This window comes from Palaemon carinicauda, chromosome 41, assembly GCF_036898095.1.
Source record: "Palaemon carinicauda isolate YSFRI2023 chromosome 41, ASM3689809v2, whole genome shotgun sequence".
Taxonomy (NCBI): Eukaryota; Metazoa; Arthropoda; class Malacostraca; order Decapoda; family Palaemonidae; genus Palaemon; species Palaemon carinicauda.
In genome coordinates, this window is record NC_090765.1 from 39,168,903 (window position 1) to 39,190,368 (window position 21,466).

The following is a 21,466-nucleotide window of genomic DNA, read 5'->3' on the forward strand; positions in this document are numbered from 1 at the left end:
GAGAGAGAGAGAGGGTAAAATGGTATGCCATAAAATGGATTCAGGTAAGAGACGAAAAAACGAAGCAAAGACCATTTGATAAATGTATACAGTGGAACGGATCACGGTCTAGATATATTAGGTCTATGTACCCAAAGTCTTGTATATACCTATACCTAGCACCGGATAAGTTACACCGATGGCTCTTAGCCTCTACATATAATAATGGATGTCAAGATTGTTTTCGTACGAACTTACGACAGAAGTTACAAGTGTTTCATGAGGAGTAGGCCTAAAACATTTATGAAAATCTCTTTCGGGTACCTAAGATCCTAATCATCGTTTCGGGACAGATTTTGTCGACAAAAAATATTCTATGGATTATACACTGATAAATAGTTCTGAATCATTGTGTTAGTCATAGAATTACCTATAGTTTAAATAAATAATGATGCACATTTTAATTTCACTTAGACAAATAAAACAAATGGCAATTCAAATGGTTTTCTTTATAGCCTACTTTTCAATTTTAAAGTTTTTTCTCTTTACATATTACAGTTCTGAATTTTCGTCTCTATCTTTCTTTTCTGTTTGAGTTATATTGACGGCTACGTGTTGAGGTTTCTCGCTTGACGCATGTGAACTTACGTTATTCTTCTTCTTCTTCTTGAATTCTATTGCATTCCAGGGCTGAATTTGGTTCGTTGAGAATACGACGAAGAACGTTGTACTGATGAATACTACGACAGCAGAAATAAGGAATACCAGCCTCCATGCACTAAGTGTTTGCTGAAAGACAGATTTAGATATATTATCAAAGTTCTTTCATATCCTTATCACTGTATCATTTTTGTAATTCCTGGTTATTCTATTCTTGACTGAAGGTCTGATCTGGGCTATCCTCCCTTCTTAGTAAATTCTTAGATTAATGTTTCTATCTCTGAAATGTTTAGAAATAAAAGAAAGGATTAATGTCCGTGAAATTTCTAAAAATAAATATACTCGGTGTAATGTTCATGGACAAAACATGTTAAAAATCAATCAGTATAAAAAGGAGAGTTGATATTTCTATCTTTGAAATGTTTAGAAACAAAGAGAGGATTAATGTCCGTGAAATTTCTAAAAACAAATCTACTCTGCGAAACATTCAGGGACAAAACATGTTAAAAACCAGTCAATACAAAAGCGAGAATTAATGTTTCTATCCTTGAAATATTTAAATATAAACCTACTCTGTACCGATCAGAGACCAAACATGTTAAAAATCAGTCAAAACCAAAGTGAAAATTAATGTTTTTATCTGAAATGTTTAGAAATAAACCTACTCTGTAACATTCAGGGACAAGACATGTTATAAATCAGTCTGTATAAAAGGGAGAATCATAGAACCTACGTTCCCCTGAATAATGAGACCCGTGACCCCGGGGGCCAAGATCCCAGTGAGAGCACCGACGGTGTTGGTCAATCCGGCCAACGTCCCACAGAGGTTGGGGGCGATGTCTTGGTTGGAGACCGGGTAGCCGCAGTAGCTGGCGCCCGAAAAGGCCATCGTTATGCATAAGATGCAAAGTGCCAAGAAGGCGTCGCATCCCAAGAAGTACATGGAGATGAGTCCTACCACTTGTCCGTAGCCACCTGTAAGGTCCGTAATTTAAAGTACTTGATTACAGCTACTTATCACGAACTTCTGTTTATGTACGCTGGCATCACTAATTCTGTTTGGTTGACTAAGTTGATATGTAAGTTCCAAGTTGTTTAGTGAGGAAACCGAACTATTTTTTTTCTTTAATAACCCCTTCCCCTTTCTTCAACATATCTTTCTAATTATTGCTTTCCAAGAATTGAGGTAACCACCTAATTACTGTGCAAGAACATGGGAACTGCAGGATTGCATTATTTTGGAGTAAATGGGGAGCGTGGTGTTGCAAACAATTACCAAATTAATCATGAAACGTCTTGTTGAGAGTAGGGTTCCCCTGCAGTATAGGGCCAGAAAAAAAAACAGCCCTTAAAGTAAAGTAAAATGTGTTCATGTTTTTTTTTTTTTTTTTATTAATCCTCATTTCAACATGAAACATCAAACAACATATAGTAAGTTTATCCGTTCGTGAATTGAAAGTAATTAAATAAAATGACGTAAGATACGAATAAAGGCCTAAAGATGAAAATAGTCACACACATAAATTCAATAAAGCTAATCAGTACTGCATAGCTCAATTCAAGAGATATAGTGGCATATTGAATTGTTCATATAACAGTTAAAAAACTACTTAGAATTAAAAGGATTTATTATGAACAATACTAAAGTCAAGACTGAATACTAACCAATTGCTGCGGACAGTTTTCTAACAGTCCCAATTGAAAAAACATTTTTGTGTGTGCATATGTCCATCAAGGTTCCCCAGAAGATGATAACAACTGTCAAGCCTAAATAAGGCAAAGCTGACAATACTCCATTCTGCAAGGAAAGCCCTGTTATAATCTTATTATGTTCACTGGAAGAATAAATGAGGAAAACTAAGTGAAACTTTTCAGGAAGGTTGATATATTTTCATTTTCAGTAGGCTCTAGAATGAGGCCCCAAGACTGTACAACAAGCTCCCACTAGACGTTCGAAAGATTGAAGATAATAAGGCTTTCATGATGAAACTGAAGACTTTCTTGTTTTCCAAGTGCTTCATTAACATGGATTCGGCAATAATTGCTTAATACGCAGTGTTATACTCTAAATTCCTAATATACAACTAAATCTTTTAGGCCTTGTAGGGCACAGGGTTTCCATGTGTGATAGGTCAAAAAAAAAAAAAAAAAAAAAAAAAAAAAAACCAGCCCTACAAGTAAAGTAAGTAGGCCTACTTAGTTCGTTTTCGCAAATTCAAATGTGACCATAAGGTAAAGAGAGAAGTGGTCAATAGTGACTAAAATTAATTAATAGCCTCAGTTTACAATCAAGTATTCAAATTTATGACAGAATATTGTAAGAAACGATTTGTTCCCTACCACTGTCAGTATGAGGTTATTTATCGCCACTTTCAATATATGTATGTATGTATGTATGTATGTATATATATATATATATATATATATATATATATATATATATATATATATATATATATATATATATATATATATATGGATCTGGAGAAAGCATATGATAGAGTTCATAGGGAAGCAATGTGGAATGTGATGAGGTTATATGGAGTTGGTGGAAGGTTGTTGCAAGCAGTGAAAAGTTTCTACAAGGGTAGTAAAGCATGTGTTAGAATAGGAAATGAAGTGAGCGATTGGTTTCCGGTGAGAGTGGGGCTGAGACAGGGATGTGTGATGTCGCCGTGGTTGTTTAACTTGTATGTTGATGGAGTGGTGAGAGAGGTGAATGCTCGAGTGCTTGGACGAGGATTAAAACTGGTAGGCGAGAATGATCATGAATGGGAGGTAAATCAGTTGTTGTTTGCGGATGATACTGTACTGGTAGCAGACACAGAAGAGAAGCTTGACCGACTAGTGACAGAATTTGGAAGGGTGTGTGAGAGAAGGAAGTTGAGAGTTAATGTGGGTAAGAGTAAGGTTATGAGATGTACGAGAAGGGAAGGTGGTGCAAGGTTGAATGTCATGTTGAATGGAGAGTTACTTGAGGAGGTGGATCAGTTTAAGTACTTGGGGTCTGTTGTTGCAGCAAATGGTGGAGTGGAAGCAGATGTACGTCAGAGAGTGAATGAAGGTTGCAAAGTGTTGGGGGCAGTTAAGGGAGTAGTAAAAAATAGAGGGTTGGGCATGAATGTAAAGAGAGTTCTATATGAGAAAGTGATTGTACCAACTGTGATGTATGGATCGGAGTTGTGGGGAATGAAAGTGACGGAGAGACAGAAATTGAATGTGTTTGAGATGAAGTGTCTAAGGAGTATGGCTGGTGTATCTCGAGTAGATAGGGTTAGGAACAAAGTGGTGAGGGTCAGAACGGGTGTAAGAAATGAGTTAGCGGCTAGAGTGGATATGAATGTGTTGAGGTGGTTTGGCCATGTTGAGAGAATGGAAAGTGGCTGTCTGCTAAAGAAGGTGATGAATGCAAGAGTTGATGGGAGAAGTACAAGAGGAAGGCCAAGGTTTGGGTGGATGGATGGTGTGAAGAAAGCTCTGGGTGATAGGAGGATAGATGTGAGAGAGGCAAGAGAGCGTGCTAGAAATAGGAATGAATGGCGAGCGATTGTGACACAGTTCCGGTAGGCCCTGCTGCTTCCTCCGGTGCCTTAGATGACCGCGGAGGTAGCAGCAGTAGGGGACTCAGCAGTATGAAGCTTCATCTGTGGTGGAAAATGTGGGAGGTTGGGCTGTGGCACCCTAACAGTACCAGCTGAACTCGGCTGAGTCCCTGGTTAGGCTGGAGGAACGTAGAGAGTAGAGGTCCCCTTTTTTGTTTTGTTTCTTGTTGATGTCGGCCACCCCCCAAAATTGGGGGAAGTGCCTTGGTATATGGATGGATGGATGGATGGATATATATATATATATATATATATATATATATATATATATATATATATATATATATATATATATATATATATATTACTGTACTCCAAACATTGCTTCATCTGACATAGTCTTATGCACATGTTAACACTATGGTGGCCATAAAGAGAAAATTGTCGATTTTTAATTTTAACAGTTTTAAGCCAAAATGAAATGACCCTAGACAAAAGCACAAAGGAAATGAAAGGCCTTCGATGTTACTGGTGATAATAAAAAGTCTATGTAAAAACAAACTTGATTCTAGAGACTGAAAACTTACCTCCTTCAGGTCAAAGAAGAGTATGTTTGAAAAGTACAGGGGGAGACCACTAAGTAAGGTGTGGAAACCGAAATTGTTGCCGAAAGAGGCTATGGCGATTGCCCAAAAGGGAAGAGATTTCGCGATGTCTCTCCAGGGGACGGAGTTCACCTGAAATTCAGCATGAAAGTTAATTTATAATTGGTGTAATGCAATGCCAAATGTGCAATAAGTAACAAGAATGAAAAAAAAGTTTCAAGGTTTCTGGTGTAGACCCATTGGAACATTTTCAAAATTTCTGGTGTAGACGCCTTGCAACATTTTCAAGTTTTATGGTGTAGACCCCTTGGAAGAGTTTCAAAATTTCTGGTGTAGACCCCTTGGAACAGTTTCAAGGTTTCTGGTGTAGACGCCTTGGAACAGTTTTAAAATTTCTGGTGTAGACCCCTTGGAACATTTTCAAGGTTTCTGGTGTAGACCCCTTGGAAGAGTTTAAAGATTTCTGGTGTAGACCCCTTGAAACAGTTTCAAGGTTTCTGGTGTAGACCCCTTGGAACATTTTCAAGGTTTCTGGTGTAGACCCCTTGGAACAGTTTCAAGGTTTCTGGTGTAGACCCCTTGGAACATTTACAAGGTTTCTGGTGTAGACCCCTTGAAACAGTTTTAAGGTTTCTTGTATAGAACGTGATCAGCAACCTCGATCACAGTTTTGGTCCTCTTAAAGTTTTGTCATTTTACTATCTTATAATCAAAAGGGCTCCCAAGAGTAGTTGTAGGAGAGTGAAGCTCAACAGCCTTCATATAATCATAGTAACCTAGAAATGTGCTGTTAATTGAAGCTAAAATCTGAGTTTATATCACCATTATTGTTTTATCTTAATTTTCATCCCCTCCACTTTGAAGTATAAAACTCGATTGTTTGCCATAAATGCTTGTATGTATAAATACTTTATCTTATCCTTCTTAAATCTGATAAACATCTATTTTTAACTAAAAGTTCTTCATAATAATTCGAGCCTGGAGCTTCTGGATTTTGGTGAGATCCTATTGCTATTATGAGCCCTCTTATATATTCATTCCAATAACTATTATGATACCAGCTACCATTTACCGGAAAGGCTCAAAAGTACTGTAATTCCCATTTGACTAGAAATACAACGTTTGAGGTTTAGAACCATAAACAACAAATCCGTCTTACCATTTGCTGTCTGACAGAGTCTTTCTCTTGTGCTATGTAATCAATCTCCTTTTGGGAAACCCTTGGATGAGTGCTATGCCTGTCATGGACGAGGACAAACCAAGGAATTCCACAGGCAAAGCCCAAAACCCCGGATGCATAGAATATGGATGGCCAGCCGCCGAAGAGGTTTGAACTGCATAGCCATCCACCACCGGACATTGCTACAACTGTTCCCAGATTGCTCCCTGAAAGAGTTGATTGATCATTTGATTGTACAGATAAAATTCTTAATAGTATATAAGGAATTAATCATGTTGTTGACTCGATCATACTGATGTTTTCATAGATACAGTTAGACACAGGAATTTCTGGTACACCTCGGTCTGAGAAATTGCAGCCAGCATACCAAACAGCTTGTGCTGGGAGAGATGGCTGAGGTGGTGGGTAGGGCAACAAACAAGAAGTCGCCGTGCAGGAAGGGTGGGACAGGTTACACTTCTTCGGAGCGAAGTGTGCCAGAAATTCTTGTATCCAACTGTACTTTTTTTTTTTAAAGAATACCGACAAACTTTTATAGATATTCATATTGACTTTTGATTAAATATGGATGGTTAATGTTACGAAGTTAAAGGCTATTGGCAATCAAAATATGTTCATTACAAGTTTGAAGGGTACTTTTGTTGAAGAATAGGTCTGTCTATAACTCAAAATATTTAGCCTTGATGGTAGAGAAATTTTTTCTTTATTTCAACTCTACAAATAGACAGTTTTTCAAGCTGAAAAGTAAACATTTCAAAGGAAATTGCAACAGAAGTTTTGTCTCAAAATGGAGGCATTCAATGGCAATACCTATACTTGAGTAAAACATTACGACACTTGTGGCCTTACCTGCATAAATGAAACTTGTAAATTTAGACCGTTCTTTGGGTGATACCCATGTGCTTATTAGGACCACTAAACTTGGAAATAATCCACCCTGCAAAGAGAAAGAACTGGTAGTAATTTTCTGCAGCCACCCGTTGAGATACTACCGCTAGAGAGTCATGTGGTCCTTTGACTGGCCAGACAGTACTGCATTGGATCCCTCTCTCTAGTTACGGTTTACTTTCCCTTTCCCTACACATACACCGAATAGTGTGGCCTATTCTTTACAGATTCTTCTCTGTCCTCATTCACCTGACAACACTGAGATTACCAAACAATTCTTCTTCACCCAAGGGGTTAACTACTGCACTGTAATTGTCCAGTGGATACTTTCCTCCTGATAAGGATAGAAGAGACTCTTTAGCTATGGTAAGCAGCTCTTCTAGGAGGACACTCCAAAATCAAACCATTTGCTCTCTAGTCTTGGGCAGTGCCATAGCCTCTGTACCATGGTCTTCCACTGTCTTGGGTTAGAGTTCTCTTGCTTGAGGGTACACTCGGGCACACTATTCTATCTCGTTTCTCTTCCTCTTGTTTTGTTAAAGTTTGCATAGTTTATATAGGAAATATTTATCTAAATGCCATTGTTCTTAAAATATATTATTTTTCCTTGTTTCCTCTCCTCACTGGGCTATTTTCCCTGTTGGGGCCCCTGGGATTATAGCATCTTGCTTTTACAATTAGGGTTGTAGCTTAGCTAATAATAATAATAATAATAATAATAATAATAGAAATCCGTGATAACAATTTGACTGCGATGAGCACATCAGCTAAAAATGGCCATTACTGATGATCATTATAAAGTTAGTTCTAAAAATATCATTAGTTCAAGAAATAATAAATCTTGCTAAGAAATATCAAAATCTTGATGCAAGTGTCTATGTTATTATTATTATTATTATTATTATTATTACTTGGTAAGCTACAACCCTAGTTGGAAAAGCCCAGGGGTTCCAACAGGGAAAATAGCTCAGTGAGGAAAGGAAACAAGAAAAAATAAAATACTTTAAGATCAGTGACGACATTAAAATAAATATTTCCTATATTATAAACTATAAAAACTTTAAAACAAGAGGAAGAGAAATAAGGTAGGATAGTGTGCCCGCGTGTACCCTCAAGCAAGAGAACTCTAATCCAAGACAGTGGAAGACCATGGTACAGAGGCTATGGCATTACCCAAGACAAGAGAACAATGGTTTGATTTTGGAGTGTCCTTACACCTTTTGGGTGATATTTCAGCGCCTTTATTAATCGTAATCAATTCACAAATTTCGAGGATTAAAGACCAGAAAACGGCCAATCGGGCTGACAAGAGAGACGGTTAACAAGACCTTAGCGCGTGAAATACCCCCATCCTTCTAGGAAAAATAATAAACAAAATCAATTGACTTTTGGCAGTGCAGAATCCATGTATAGGATCCATGATAAATGAGTCAGCTTATTAATGCTATTTTATGAGGAAAACTTAAGACTTCTAAATATAATAACCGTTAATATGATCGTGTACACGATGCTAATGAAATATCTTCCAGCAGTATTTTTCAAAATTACTGTTTACACCGAATGATCTATAAAAAATAAATTATTTCAAACCAATTTTAATGATAAATTGATAACAAGCTTTGACCAGAAACAGGATATGGGATTAGTCTAGATATTTTTCTTTCTAGAAGAGTTTGTTATTTAGCGTTCTTTTTTTTAACGTTTTAGGCTACTATACTAAATTTTTTACAATGAGGCGCATTTGCACTGACTTTCAGCGGTGCCCTCTTCGCTCGGAAAAGTTTCCTGCTATCTGATCGGTTAGAATAATCTTGTTCAACCAATCAACGAGCAGGAAACTTTTCCGAGCTAAGAGGGCACCCCTACAAGTCGGTGCAAATATGACTCACAAAAAGAATTGACTATAGATGGCAACAAACCTGCTCATTACAAAACAACCCTCATTCGGATCACAAGTTCTGACAACATTGCATTGTTGTAAAAAAATCATATTGCCTACTTGTATCATACGAAGAACACTATTCATTATTAATACTCTTCTTTATTTCTATTTTTCTCTTACGATCATAGATGGCAAAACTAAAAGAAAAAATAATTGAAAAGACTTTTGGAAGAACAACGATCAATTGTTATTTTTGTTGTCTCTGAAGTATTGAAATTAAATCCTTTTGTGACAGGGGGAAGGAATTTTTAGGCAGTTATAATGACGGGTAAGATACCCTTCCTCGGAGGAATTTGTAACCGGTTATAATGACGGGTAAGATACCCTTCCTCGGAGGAATTTGTAACCGGTTATAATGACGGCTAGGATACCCTTCCTCGGAGGAATTTGTAACCGGTTATAATGACGGCTAGGATACCCTTCCTCGGAGGAATTTGTAACCGGTTATAATGACGGCTAAGATACCCTTCCTCGGAGGAATTTGTAACCGGTTATAATGACGGCTAAGATACCCTTCCTCGGAGGAATTTGTAACCGGTTATAATGACGGCTAAGATACCCTTCCTCGGAGGAATTTGTAACCGGTTATAATAACGGCTAAGATACCCTTCCTCGGAGGAATTTGTAACTGGTTATAATGACGGCTGAGATACCCTTCCTCGGAGGAATAAGATACCCTTCCTCGGAGGAATTTGTAACCGGTTGTAATGACGGCTAGGATACCCTTTCTCGGAGGAATTTGTAACCGGTTATAATGACGGCTAGGATACCCTTTCTCGGAGGAATTTGTAACCGGTTATAATGACGGCTAGGATACCCTTTCTCGGAGGAATTTGTAACCGGTTATAATGACGGCTTAGATACCCTTCCTCGGAGGAATTTGTAACCGGTTATAATGACGGCTTAGATACCCTTCCTCGGAGGAATTTGTAACCGGTTATAATGACGGCTAAGATACCCTTCCTCGGAGGAATTTGTAACCGGTTATAATGACGGCTAAGATACCCTTCCTCGGAGGAATTTGTAACCGGTTATAATGACGGCTAAGATACCCTTCCTCGGAGGAATTTGTAACCGGTTATAATGACGGCTAAGATACCCTTCCTCGGAGGAATTTGTAACCGGTTATAATGACGGCTAAGATACCCTTCCTCGGAGGAATTTGTAACCGGTTATAATGACGGCTAAGATACCCTTTCTCGTAGAAATTTGTAGCCAGTTATAATGACGGCTGAGATACCCTTTCTCGGAGGTATTTGTAACCGGTTATAATGACGGCTGAGATACCCTTTTTCGGAGGAATTTTTAACCAGTTATAATGACGGCTAAGATACCCTTTCTCGGAGCACCCACAGCATTATTAGAAAAAAGACTATTCGTACCTGAGCTGCTCCTGTCAACAGCCTAATGGCAATGAAGAGCACTGTGGAGAGGCGGGCGCAAACCGGAGACAAAATACAGAAGACAGAGGAGAGGATGAGACTCCACCCAAATGCAAGACGGCCGCCAAATCGCTCGGCTGCTAGTCCTCCAAGGAGGTTGGTTGTTGAGTATCCCCAAAAGAACGCACCCAATAATAGTCCCTGGGTTTCCTCGTCCCAGTCGAATTCTGCGTTTGCAGGCTGATAGAAAATATAGATAAAAATAAAAGTATTTTTTTTTTCATTTTTGCATGTATACCAGCCACTATTGATCATTCTTACTCTTAAATAAAAACTGAGTATTAAGGCATATGTTGAAAGCCTTTAATCATTTTAAATTTTAAAATCAAAGGGTAAGCAATTTAAACTGTACATTGAGTTTGCAATTCATGTACATATAAATACACATGTATATAATATATGTAGTCAAACACAGCCTAATATATATATATATATATATATATATTATATATATATATATATATATATATATATATATATATATATATATATATAATATATACTATATATAAATATGTATATATATTATATATCCATATATATATATATATATATATATATATATATATATATATATATATATATATATATATATATATATATATATATATATATATATATATATATATTGTATATGAGCTGAGGTAAAACTACATAAAAATGAATCGGGAATAGTGCATATATAAAGCAAAAGTTGATTAAAGGATCCCTACTTTTTTAAGAAAATATGACAGACTTTTGATTCCCTTTGTTTGATTTATATAAAATTTTTGCATGATACAGTAAGTAAAAAATTGATTAATAACCTAAATAACCTTTCTTAGTTTTGTATTAGAAAAAAACTGAGTTATAATCTAATCCTTATATAACTCCAGTTCACCAAACTTTCAATTGGGCTCCAAAAGGCACTAGAAGAGTTGGAACACCCAGGCCTACATGGCTGCGGACTATGGAACGTGAAGTAGGAGATGATGAATGATTTAAAATCTCATGATAAGAGATGACTTGTGAAATCTAACCGAGGCCCTTTGCGTCAATAGGCGTGGTGGGAGATGACGATGATGAATCTAATCCTACATGCAATTTTCAAAGAAAAATAGTCTATTAACACAACACACTTGACTAATTGCAACATTAACATGTACGCTTAGAGATATATTCAAAAGAAAAGAAGGTGCTGGTTTCGTAAATGGCCTACCTTTTTTATTCTGGTTTAGTATGTGGCCTACCTGGCTTGTTAGGTTAGGTTAGGTTAGGCTACATACTAAAACAGATAGGCCATGTTCGAAAGGTAGGCCACACACTAAACCGGCACCGAAAAGAAAACATAAATACCACGTAGATAGCTTACAATTTGCTCTTGGTCATTCAACTCCGGACTCTGAGTATATGGGGCAGGGCAAACCTCGCTTTGATTACGTTGGATGAACCGCGTGGCATTTTTGACTCCGGTGCCCACCATGGCAACGATCGCGATGGAGAGGTTGACTCGCATGGCATAGGAAACAACAAGCCCGATGAAGCTCATTACGGCTATGGTGTGGCGGCAACCCCACCATTCCTTTCCTAGAAATAAGATTATTAGAGGAGAATAGTTACAGATGGCTTCAAACTGTTGGAACCTAGATATATGTCTACTTTAGCCTCTAGAGCCTTTAAATATGCGGCCCCGAGACTATATAATAAGCTCCCACGAAACATTCGAATGATTGAAGACATTAAGGCTCTCAAGAGGAAACTGATGACTTTCTTATTTAAACAATCCTACAACAGTGACGATTTAACAGTAAATGAACAATACGTGATCTGAAACGATAAATATTCTGAACGAACAAGGTAAAACGGCAGCGGAGGTCCTTACCTTATTGCCTTATTTTTTGTTTGGGTTCCCCCAGGTCCCTCAGTGTGAGGCCCCTCGTATATCCACCAGAGAGTTGCTAATACATCTTCCGGTGTATTTTGCATCTTCCAGTCTTGGATGGTCTGGGATGCATCTTAGGTATTTATCGAGCTGATTTTTAAACGCATCTACGCTCACTCCTGATATGTTTCTTAGATGAGCTGGCAGCCCATTAAATAGTCGCTGCATTATCGATGCTGGTGCGTAGTGGATTAATGTCCTGTGCGCCTTTCTCAGTTTACCTGGAATGCTTTTTGGTACTATTAATCTACCTCGGCTTGCTCTTTCTGATACTTTAAGCTCCATGATGTTTTCAGCAATTCCATCTATTTGCTTCCATGCTTGTATTATCATGTAGCGTTCTCTTCTCCTTTCTAGACTGTATAGTTTTAAAAATTGCAGTCTTTCCCAGTAATCAAGGTCCTTAACTTCTTCTATTCTAGCAGTATAGGACCTTTGTACACTCTCTATTTGCGCAATATCCTTTTGGTAGTGTGGGTACCATATCACATTGCAGTACTCGAGTGTACTACGCACATAAGTTTTGTAAAGCATAATCATGTGTTCAGCTTTTCTTGTTTTAAAGTGTCTGAATAACATTCCCATTTTTGCTTTACATTTAGCCTACAGTGTTGCTATTTGGTCGTTGCATAACATATTCCTATTTAAAATTACACCAAGGTATTTAATTGCTTCCTTGTTTGTGATTGTCTCATTATTAGGTCCCTTGTATGCATACACCATTCCTTCTCTGTTTCCATAATTTATTGATTCGAATTTATCGGAGTTAAATACCATCCTATTTATCTCCGCCCATTCATATATTTTGTTTAGATCTCTTTGTAGTGAGTTCCTATCTTCATCACAAGTAATTTCTCTACTTATTCTTGTGTCATCGGCGAAACTTCTCATTACGGAGTTTTCAACATCACAGTCTATGTCTGAGATCATAATAACAAATAGCAGTGCAGCTAATACTGTACCTTGGGGCACACCAGATATTACCTGGGCTTCATCTGATTTCTCGTCATTTGCAACCACTATCTGTTTTCTGTTTTGCAGGAATTCTTTTACCCATTTTCCTATCTTTCCCACAATATTATGCTTTCTCATTTTTTTCTCCAATATGTTATGGTCTACCTTGTCAAAGGCTTTTGCAAAATCTAGATAGATCACATCTGTGTCTTTTTCATTTATCATATTATTGTATATGTTTTCATAGTGAGCTATCAGTTGGGTCTGTGTACTTTTTCCAGGTACGAAACCGTGTTGACCCATATTAAACAAATTATTTTTGACCAAATGGTTCATTATTTTCTTTTTTATTACCCTCTCATACACTTTCATAATATGTGATGTTAGACTAACAGGTCTATAATTGCTTGCCTCTAGTCTTGATCCACTTTTGAAGATAAGGGTTATATAAGCTAATTTATGTTTAACATATATCTCGCTCATATCTATACTCTGTCTTAGCAGTATTGCAAGTGGTTTCGCGATAGTGTTTGCAGTTTTTTTTAACAAAATCGCTGGAACTCCATCTGGTCCGGCTGCCGATCCATTTTTAATTTCGTTTATAGCCGTGACAATATCTGCTTCATTAATATCTATATCCGTTAGATATTCAACATTTTCTTCTCTCATTTCTGTTTCATTATTCTCATTCGCAATTCTTGGCGTGAACTCACTCTTATATTTTTCTGCTAATATGTTGCATATTTCCTTTTTTTCATTCGTTAGCCGTCCTTCAATTCTTAGAGGGCCTATTTCTATTCTCCTTTTATTCATCTTTTTTGCATATGAGTAAAGTACTTTGGGGTTTCTTTTTATATTTTGAAGTGTCCTTTCTTCTAAGTCCCTTTTTTCATTTTCTTTCGACTGTATAATCTTTTGTTCTGCATTTTCTATCTTACATTTTATTTCCCTCATTTTTCACACATTTTTTTCTTTTGCAAGATTTTTCTTCCACTTTTTAATTTTCTGCAATAAGATCCTTCTGTCTCTTGGTATGCACGTCTTTTGTTTATTGTTTTTTTTCGGTACATATTTTTCAACAATTTTCTCCAGTATTTTGTACAGTATATCCGTATTTACCTGTATATTATCACTTATAAACACATTTTTCCATTCTTTATTCAGTTCTTCATTTATTTCTGACCATTTTATATTCTTACTGTAAAAGTTATATTTTCCATATCCTTCCCAAAGTTTTGTGCTTTTATTAATTCTGTGATCACTTGCTTTGGAATGAACTATCAATTCTATGACATTGTGGTCTGAAATTCCCGTGTTATACACTATTATTTCTTTAACATAATTCACCTCATTCACAAATACTAGATCTAGGACATTTTCCTTTCTTGTTGGAATGTGGTTTATTTGTTGCATATTATGTTCTAATAGCATATCTTGAAGCTTTTCAAATTGCCTCTTATCTTCTGCGCTACTATTACTATCTTTTTTATATGTATACATACAACCACTTTCTTCTATCCGTTCTTTCCAATCCACGAAAGGAAAGTTAAAATCTCCGGATAGGAGTATATTCAAGTCTTTATGGTTTCTACATATATCATCTATTTTTTCTATTATTATGTCAAACTCCTTAGTGTTTGGGGGTCTGTAAACTACAATATTCATATTTTTCACATACTTTTCCTTGATTTATGTCTCTTCCATATATTGCGGTTCCCCCTTGATTCCTATTTTTTCTGTCTGATCTATAAGTTTGGAAACCCTTTATCTGGTCATCACTGCCAGTCTCTTGGGAATACCATGTTTCACTTATATTTAATATATCTATTTTTTCAATTTGGGTTAGTTCTTCTAAGAACTCTATTTTCCTTTTAGAGTTACTCGTGACTAAACCCTGTGCATTCATTACTATTATGGTTTGTGTTTCATCCCCATTATTTAATATTGGTAATAATATGGATTCTCCCATGCTTCCTTCCTGTTCTGATATGATGTTCTTTTCTTCATTTCCCGGAATTCTGCCATTAAAAAATCCAACTTTTCTATTATATTTGCTCTTTCGCCTTCATATTTATTTGTGTGTGTATACCTGCAACTGTCCCCATATCTGCACCAACCCCTGGCATTATAGATGCATTCTTTGTAGTTGGGCTCTAAATGTGCAGGTTTGGGTTGAAAGGCCTCATATCTTGGGGCTCTTGGTTCAAAGCACGGTATATACACGGCCTGCTTTTTTGTTTCTTTTTTGCTTTCATTTTTCTTTTCAGTTTGCTGAGTTTTCTTACTTTCATTCATGGTTGCAGGATGCATATATCGACATTTTTTGTTGTAAATGCATCCTTTTCCTTCTTTTAGGTTTTTGCATATTTTTGGATGGAGATCTCTGCATTCGTCTCCATATCCGTCTAAATACGCACATTTACCATATGGGGTTCTCCTGCTGTATGGGACCGGAAAAGCAGCTATCAAAGTGAAAGTGAGAATAGGGAACCGAAGTATGACATCAAATTACCACGTGCTAGTTCACAACAACTGCTTTAGTCGCTCAGACGCTCACAGACCTAGGAACTTGCCAGTGTTCTAACAAATCCACCCTTTAACTTGACTTTTCCCGTCATTATCCCATTTGAATAGGAAAAGGACAGTGTGTAATCTGAATTGTAGAGTTTTTTAACACACTTTATGTATTAAATGTTATAAGAAAATTATTAAATCAACTGTATCAGTCTGAAAGCAACCATCCCGCACAAGGATCATTTTGAACAATGTTTACGCCTGAACCAGTTTGGCCGGTGCCATGGTAACTGACGTCATGACTTCGGCTTCCTATTGGCAATTAGGAATTAGAGAATCGTGTGGGGTATTTGTCTGAAAGAATTATGATGATGAACGGCTTCAGCTGGATGCTGTAAATTTTTGATAATACAAAGGGCTTTTCTGTAAATATCTGCAATGGGATAATCTCTACAAAAAAAGTTAAATAATGAGTATGGAGTTTAAAATTGAACTAATATTGTCCGTTGGTGAGCTGCTGTAACTAGGAGCTGTAAATTTTTAATAAAACAAAGAGCTTTTCTGTAAATATCTGCAATGGGGTAATTTCTTCAAAAAGAGTTAAATATTGAGTATGGAGTTTAAAATTGAACTAAGATTGTCCGTTGGTGAGCTGCTGTAACTAGGAGCTGTAAATTTTTAATAAAACAAAGAGCTTTTCTGTAAATATCTGCAATGGGGTAATCTCTTCAAAAAGAGTTAAATATTGAGTATGGAGTTTAATTTAAAATTGAACTAATATTGTCCGTTGGTGAGCTGCTGTAACTAGGAGCTGTAAATTTTTAATAAAACAAAGAGCTTTTCTGTAAATATCTGCAATGGGGTAATCTCTTCAAAAAGAGTTAAATATTGAGTATGGAATTTAAAATTGAACTAAGATTGTCCGTTGGTGAGCTGCTGTAACTAGGAGCTGTAAATATTTAATAAAACAAAGAGCTTTTCTGTAAATATCTGCAATGGGGTAATCTCTTCAAAAAGAGTTAAATATTGAGTATGGAGTTTAAAATTGAACTAATATTGTCCGTTGGTGAGCTGCTGTAACTAGGAGCTGTAAATTTTTAATAAAACAAAGAGCTTTTCTGTAAATATCTGCAATGGGGTAATCTCTTCAAAAAGAGTTAAATATTGAGTATGGAGTTTAAAATTGAACTAAGATTGTCCGTTGGTGAGCTGCTGTAACTAGGAGCTGTAAATTTTTAATAAAACAAAGAGCTTTTCTGTAAATATCTGCAATGGGGTAATCTCTTCAAAAAGAGTTAAATATTGAGTATGGAGTTTAAAATTGAACTAATATTGTCCGTTGGTGACCTGCTGTAACTAGGAGCTATAAATTTTTAATAATACAAAGAGCTTTTCTGTAAATATCTGCAATGGGGTAATCTCTTCAAAAAAAGTTAAATATTGAGTATGGAGTTTAAAATTGAACTAATATTGTCCGTTGGTGACCTGCTGTAACTAGGAGCTGTTAATTTTTAATAAAACAAAGAGCTTTTCTGTAAATATCTGCAATGGGGTAATCTCTTCAAAAAGAGTTAAATATTGAGTATGGAGTTTAAAATTGAACTAATATTGTCCGTTGGTGAGCTGCTGTAACTAGGAGCTGTAAATTTTTAATAAAACAAAGAGCTTTTCTGTAAATATCTGCAATGGGGTAATCTCTTCAAAAAGAGTTAAATATTGAGTATGGAATTTAAAATTGAACTAAGATTGTCCGTTGGTGAGCTGCTGTAACTAGGAGCTGTAAATATTTAATAAAACAAAGAGCTTTTCTGTAAATATCTGCAATGGGGTAATCTCTTCAAAAAGAGTTAAATATTGAGTATGGAGTTTAAAATTGAACTAATATTGTCCGTTGGTGAGCTGCTGTAACTAGGAGCTGTAAATTTTTAATAAAACAAAGAGCTTTTCTGTAAATATCTGCAATGGGGTAATCTCTTCAAAAAGAGTTAAATATTGAGTATGGAGTTTAAAATTGAACTAATATTGTCCGTTGGTGAGCTGCTGTAACTAGGAGCTGTAAATTTTTAATAAAACAAAGAGCTTTTCTGTAAATATCTGCAATGGGGTAATCTCTTCAAAAAGAGTTAAATATTGAGTATGGAGTTTAAAATTGAACTAATATTGTCCGTTGGTGAGCTGCTGTAACTAGGAGCTGTAAATTTTTAATAAAACAAAGAGCTTTTCTGTAAATATCTGCAATGGGGTAATCTCTTCAAAAAATTAAAGACTGAATATAAAATTATGATAGTTACACTTAAAGGATTAAACTCGGGAATTAATGCTCCCACTATAATACCACGTATGTTAAGTTATATAAGGACCCTTATGTAAAAATACCACAAGTTATTTCTTTTCTTTCATTTAAACAAAGATCTCTTGCTTGAGGGTACACAAGGGTACACTGTTCTATCTTGTTTCTCTTGCTCTTGTTATTTTTAATATTTATCCTCTTGTTATTTTCAAGTTTTTTTTATAGTTAATATATGAAAGACTTATTTTAATGTTATTATTGTTCTACAACTTTTCTTGTAGTTTTTCCTTATTTCCTTTCTACACTAAGCTATTTTCCATGTTGCAGCCCTTGGGCTTATATCATCCTGTTTTTTAAACTAGGGTTGTAGCTTAGCAAATAATAATAATAATAATAATAATAATAATAATAATAATAATAATAATAAGATGGAGCTGCTAAAATATCAACGGGAACATGCCTTAGGGAGTTCTAATCATATAACATCTTTATAAAAAAAAAAATATATTGAGACATACCTTCATTAAACTGATTCTGCGCATTTTCAAAATGGAGCTTCTCAGTACTTTGAAGCGTTAAAGCAATTTTTTTACTGCCATTTCCTAAAGACGAAGAAGAATTGTTACCAGGGCCATTTTCTTCGTCTCTCTCAAACCCGGCGTTCATTAGGCCCACAACTCTCTCTTTCAAAGTCTCCGTCGTATTTGTCAATGCTGGCTCCATGCAAAGGCCGGTCTCTATGTTGTTTAGCTTCTCCGTCATCTTGATACTTTACGTTTTCTTATTCTTGTTTTCAGAGATTTTAAATGATTCCTCCCCTTCCTTTCTCAACTTTATATCCTCAAGAAGATTTCTTTATCTAAGGCAATGACGAAGGAAAGCTTAAGTCCAGCCAGAGTTTAGTTGCTAGGTAAACAATTGAGAGCTGAGCATGTCTTGGTGAACGGCTTCGAAGTCACGCTCAGTCTGAAGGCTTGGGAACATGTAGCAACGTAGTTAATAAAGTCCGCCTACTTTCGTCATCATGACACGCCTCTGACTGTGATGAAGACTTTATGATTGCCATTCTTTTTCTCATCATTATTATATTCGTTATCACGATTCAGTAGCAATATTGGAAGTTTGGAACCTGAGTGAAATTAAGAGTGTAAATAATTAGGTGGCTTGTTTGAACTTGCTTTATTACGGGGTGCCAACGCAAGAGCCCGTGTCTTACTATAGGTACTCATCATCATCTCCTCCTACGCCTATTGACGCAAAGGGCCTCAGTTACATTTCGTCAATCGCCTCTATCTTGAGCTTTTGATTCAATACGTCTCCATTCATCATCTCCTACTTCGCGTTTCATAGTCCTCATCCATGTAGACAAGGGTCTTCCAACTCTTATGGTGCCTTGTGGAGCCCAGCTGAACGTTTGGTGAACTAATCTCTATTGCGGAGTGCGAAGAGCATGCCCAAACCATCTCCATCTACTCCTCCTCATGATCTCATCCACATATGGCACTCGAGTAATCTCTCTTATAGTTTCATTTCTAATCCTGTCCTGCCATATAGGTAGGGGAATCTAAAACGAACGAACGAATATGCTTTCAGACTCCAACATATTATTGGTCACCATTTGACCTCACTGGAAAGGTGGATACTCAATTGACCCTTCTAATTTAGTTGTAGCTTTACGGGAGATTAACATCTTTGTCATCTGAGCTGTTTACAAAAAAAAAAAAAAATAAAAATAAAAAAAAAAATAAATAAATAAATAAATAAATAAAATAAAGAGAACAATTTTTTTTCTACTAACAGAGATTTCAACACTGACTAATTTTCTTTGTGACAATATTAGTTAAGATACAATGAAATTGCAATGCTAACATTATTATTATTATTATTATTATTATTATTATTATTATTATTATTATCAGCTAAGCTACAACCCTAGTTGAAAAAGCAGGATGCTATAAGGCCAAGGGTGCCTTCAGGGAAAAATAGCCCAGCGAGGAAAGGAAATAAGGAAATAAATAAAATATATGATTTGTAATGAACAATTAAAATAAAATAATTTAAGAACATTAATAACATTAAAACAGATCTTTGAAATATACACTATAAACTAAAACATCTGTCTTTCACCGTATTTGGCATGGATTCCAAGTAACTATACATGTGGTGGCCAATGTGGTAACATCCCTGACTGGTGATCGCCAGACTGGGGTTCGAGTCCCGCTTAATATCGTTAGTTTCTTTGGTAGCTGCAACCTCACTATCCTTGTGAGCTAAGGAGGGGGGTGGAGGTGTTTAGGGGAGCCTATAGGTCTATCTGTTGAGTCATCAGCAGCCATTGCCTGGCCCTCCTTGGTCCTAGGGCGCAGGGAGGATTTGGCAAAAGGTCGAGTTATGTAAATAGCGAATGACCTTAACTGAGTAAAAATTCTAAATGTCGGGAATTTCATAATGTCAGTAACGCCATCTATTGGCTGGATTTAAAGTTACAGTATTTGCGAAGTTTCTGTTAACGATTTTGTCCTTGTATTTTCAGTTCCATAATAGACTTGGAAAAATAAATTTTGTATTTTCTTTAGTCACGTCATAATCACCTAGCCGTGCAATAAGTAGATTAAGTGCCTGTGTTTATAAGGAATATTGTTATATCAGTTTTTGTGAAATATTTATCTTTAAAGTTTTATGTCTTTAAAAGTGTTTAAAATTGTCTAAATTGCACTAAGTCTTTACGAATTAAGTTATTAATCATAAGTGTAGTTAAATTTCACAAGGTATGTTTCTTTCCTTTTTGTTTTCAGCTGGGGTAATCCTTGACCCTTGGGGAAACAGTGCAAGACCTTAAACAATCCCGGACCAATTGATGCACTTTTCACTTTTTGGAAATACTCGAACTATAATCACAGGTTCCCGCTGTTACATCGAAGCATACGTTATATAAGTGACTCTGAATCCGAAATCCTAATTGGTGTGTTATTTAGCGTATGCTAAATGTCATAGAGACCCATGAACAGTGACTTGTGTTATGTACTGTGTTGTAAGGTTTATTTTTTCTTGAGCAATTGTTGAGGTTTTTATTCGTAACAAGACATTTGGTGATTTATTAATTTTGTAATTGATATTAAAAAGATGTCAGACAGATTAGTTACTTAAAATTTTTGTTGTTCGTTATTTATTTCCTTATTTCAATATATCTTTTAATTTCATAATCCATAGGTGTTAATATATTATAAATTGTAATTAAACGTTATTTCTAAATTTCTGAATTTGTTTTACCATACCTAATCACAAATAAGCAGTGCTATCTTTACAAGGGAAAAATGTCTAAGGAATTCCCTGACACTAAACGTATTAACATAAATATATTAATATTCATGAAATATCAATAGATTACTGTATTTGTTTTTATTGACGACAGATCAAAGGAATGTATAAGTGAAAGATTGATGCGATGGTCACGTGTAGTATGATATGAAGTAAAACACATTAATTCATACTCATAATAACAGATGGTATTTACGTTGCTCCAACACTTGAAAAAATCCGTAATTTTAA

At 35.9% G+C, this 21,466-nt stretch overlaps 1 protein-coding gene across 1 annotated transcript; it reads right to left on the bottom strand.

Annotated features, from left to right (window-relative positions):
* Positions 1-479: 479 nt before the first annotated feature.
* Positions 480-18,865, bottom strand: LOC137632266 (sialin-like). The gene is made up of 9 exons (XM_068364159.1): positions 18,436-18,865; positions 11,590-11,804; positions 10,179-10,418; positions 6,816-6,903; positions 5,946-6,172; positions 4,769-4,918; positions 2,305-2,437; positions 1,373-1,614; positions 480-768 (listed from the first exon to the last, which is right to left on the bottom strand). The coding sequence occupies exons 1-9, from the start codon at positions 18,677-18,679 to the stop codon at positions 532-534; spliced, it is 1,776 nt and encodes a 591-aa protein (XP_068220260.1). The 5' UTR covers positions 18,680-18,865; the 3' UTR covers positions 480-531.
* Positions 18,866-21,466: the final 2,601 nt, after the last annotated feature.